Raw genomic sequence first — 2107 nt, 5'->3', positions numbered from 1 at the left:
TCTCCCGGCTCTCTTTTTATCCAACTTCGGGATCTTATACTTCTTTTGAGTCAAAAGAAAATCAGAGTCTGAATTTTCGTAAATTTCACCTTCTGATCTATCGTTGTTGACATCAGATTCAGAAATAACTCGTTTCCGGCCACAAATGGGTCTTTTATCTGTACGACGACTTTCTGGTTGTCGTAAATTATCCATCGAGTTTGCAATAATTAATTGAATTTCTTCAAAAGACTTTTTATGCATTTCAAGCATTTCCATTTTGAAGTCAGCAAAAGTTTGACTGTTATCTTTTGAAAAACTTGAAGTTTCGATGATTGCATCATCTTTATTTTTGGATGAGGACGGTCGATTTCTTGCCGCCATTTCACTCGGACTGCATGTGACTTTTTCTAAATTTCCACCAGTTGCAGTTGATTTAATGCTAGTTTTAAAACTATCAGTCCTTTTTACAGACTTTCTGCTTTTATCTTTTTCAAAAATTATACTAGCGAGATCAAAAGTTGACTTGCTGGCCGAAGTAGAAGTTAAACTTTTCTTCGTAGAATCCGCCATTTTCTCGAATCTCAAGAAAATGCTTTAAAAAAAAAAAAAAAAAAAAAAAAAAAAATTGTCGATTAACGACAGATAGTGCTATCTCGTAGCAACTTAAATTAATAAAATAATGGCCTCACTAGATTTCAACTAAACCACATGTCATAGGCCTAAGTCGAATTTCTCAAAATATTTAGAAAATTAGAGATCGACTATTGAGAGGTGCTTTCACCTCGATGGTTAGACACACTAATGATGGTTTTAGGCGCGCGCATCTCACATGACCTCGAAATGACGTCATACAGTAAGACAGAATTAGATTCCAAGGACATGGAGTATCACTTAAAAGCTAACTCAAAACAATTAGGGAAAAAAATTAATATTTTTTTGTTACAAGGGACGACTGCACGAGAAGCGCTCAAATCCAATAAATTTTTATTTTAAAAAGGTACAAAGTTACAAAGCTGAAATTTTGAACACATATCCACATAGACTAGCTAGACATTTACAAAAAAACCAAGCTCAAAAATCCCCCATAGGAAAAAAGGGTAGCACAGGACAAGTTGCTTATTATCTGCTCTTTTAAGCCATACCAAGGTTGAAGGTCCGATACCTAACTTTGCGAAATACGCCGATTTGGCCCATGTTTGGGACTTTTCCTTCTAATTAGGGCCCAGGCACATGGTATATCACTTAAAAGCTAATTAAAAACAATTAGGGCAAAAAATGGATATTTTTTTCTTACAAGGGACGACTGCACGAGAAGCGCTAAAATCCAAATAAATTTTTATTTTAAAAATTTACAAAGCTACAAAGCTGAAATTTTGCACGTATATACACATGGGCAAGATAGACATTTAGAAAAAAACCGAGCTCAAAAATTTGCCATAGGAAAAAAGTTAGCCCAGGAAAAGTTGCTTATTATCTGCTCTTTTAAGCCATACCGAGGGTGAAAGTCCGATACCTAACTTTGCGAAATACGCCGATTTGGCCCATGTTTGGGACTTTTCCTTCTAATTAGGGCCCAGGCACATGGTATATCACTTAAAAGCTAATTAAAAACAATTAGGGCAAAAAATGGATATTTTTTTCTTACAAGGGACGACTGCACGAGAAGCGCTCAAATCCAAATAAATTTTTATTTTAAAAAGTTACAAAGCTACAAAGCTGAAATTTTGCACGCATACACACATGGGCAAGCTAGACATTTAGAAAAAAACCCAGCTCAAAAATCTCCCATAGGAAAAAAGTTAGCCCAGGAAAAGTTGCTTATTATCTGCTATTTTAAGCCATAGCAAGGGTGAAGGTCCGATACCTAACTTTGCAAAATACGCCGATTTGGCCCGTGTTTGGGACTTTTCCTTCTAATTAGGGCCCAGGCACATGGTATATCACTTAAAAGCTAATTAAAAACAATTAGGGCAAAAAATGGATATTTTTTTCTTACAACAGACGACTGCACGAGAAGCGCTCAAATCCAAATAAATTTTTATTTTAAAAAGTTACAAAGCTACAAAGCTAAAATTTTGCACGCATATACACATGTGCAAGCTAGACATTTAGAAAAAAACCCAGC

The 2107-nt window shown here is 35.4% G+C and overlaps 1 protein-coding gene across 1 annotated transcript in view; it reads right to left on the bottom strand.

Annotated features, from left to right (window-relative positions):
* Positions 1 to 552, bottom strand: part of LOTGIDRAFT_176049 (hypothetical protein) — a gene marked incomplete at both ends in the record, with an annotated part of 10126 nt that extends 9574 nt beyond the window's left edge. The window contains one exon of the mRNA XM_009065112.1: positions 90 to 552. Within this exon, the coding sequence (XP_009063360.1) occupies positions 90 to 552 (463 nt within the window). The remainder of the gene's footprint in view (positions 1 to 89) is intronic.
* Between the last annotated feature and the right edge of the window lie 1555 nt (positions 553 to 2107).

Source organism: Lottia gigantea, assembly GCF_000327385.1.
Source record: "Lottia gigantea unplaced genomic scaffold LOTGIsca_677, whole genome shotgun sequence".
Classification (NCBI taxonomy): Eukaryota; Metazoa; Mollusca; class Gastropoda; family Lottiidae; genus Lottia; species Lottia gigantea.
The sequence above is the reverse complement of the archived record's forward strand: the minus strand, read 5'-3'. Positions and strand labels throughout refer to the sequence as shown.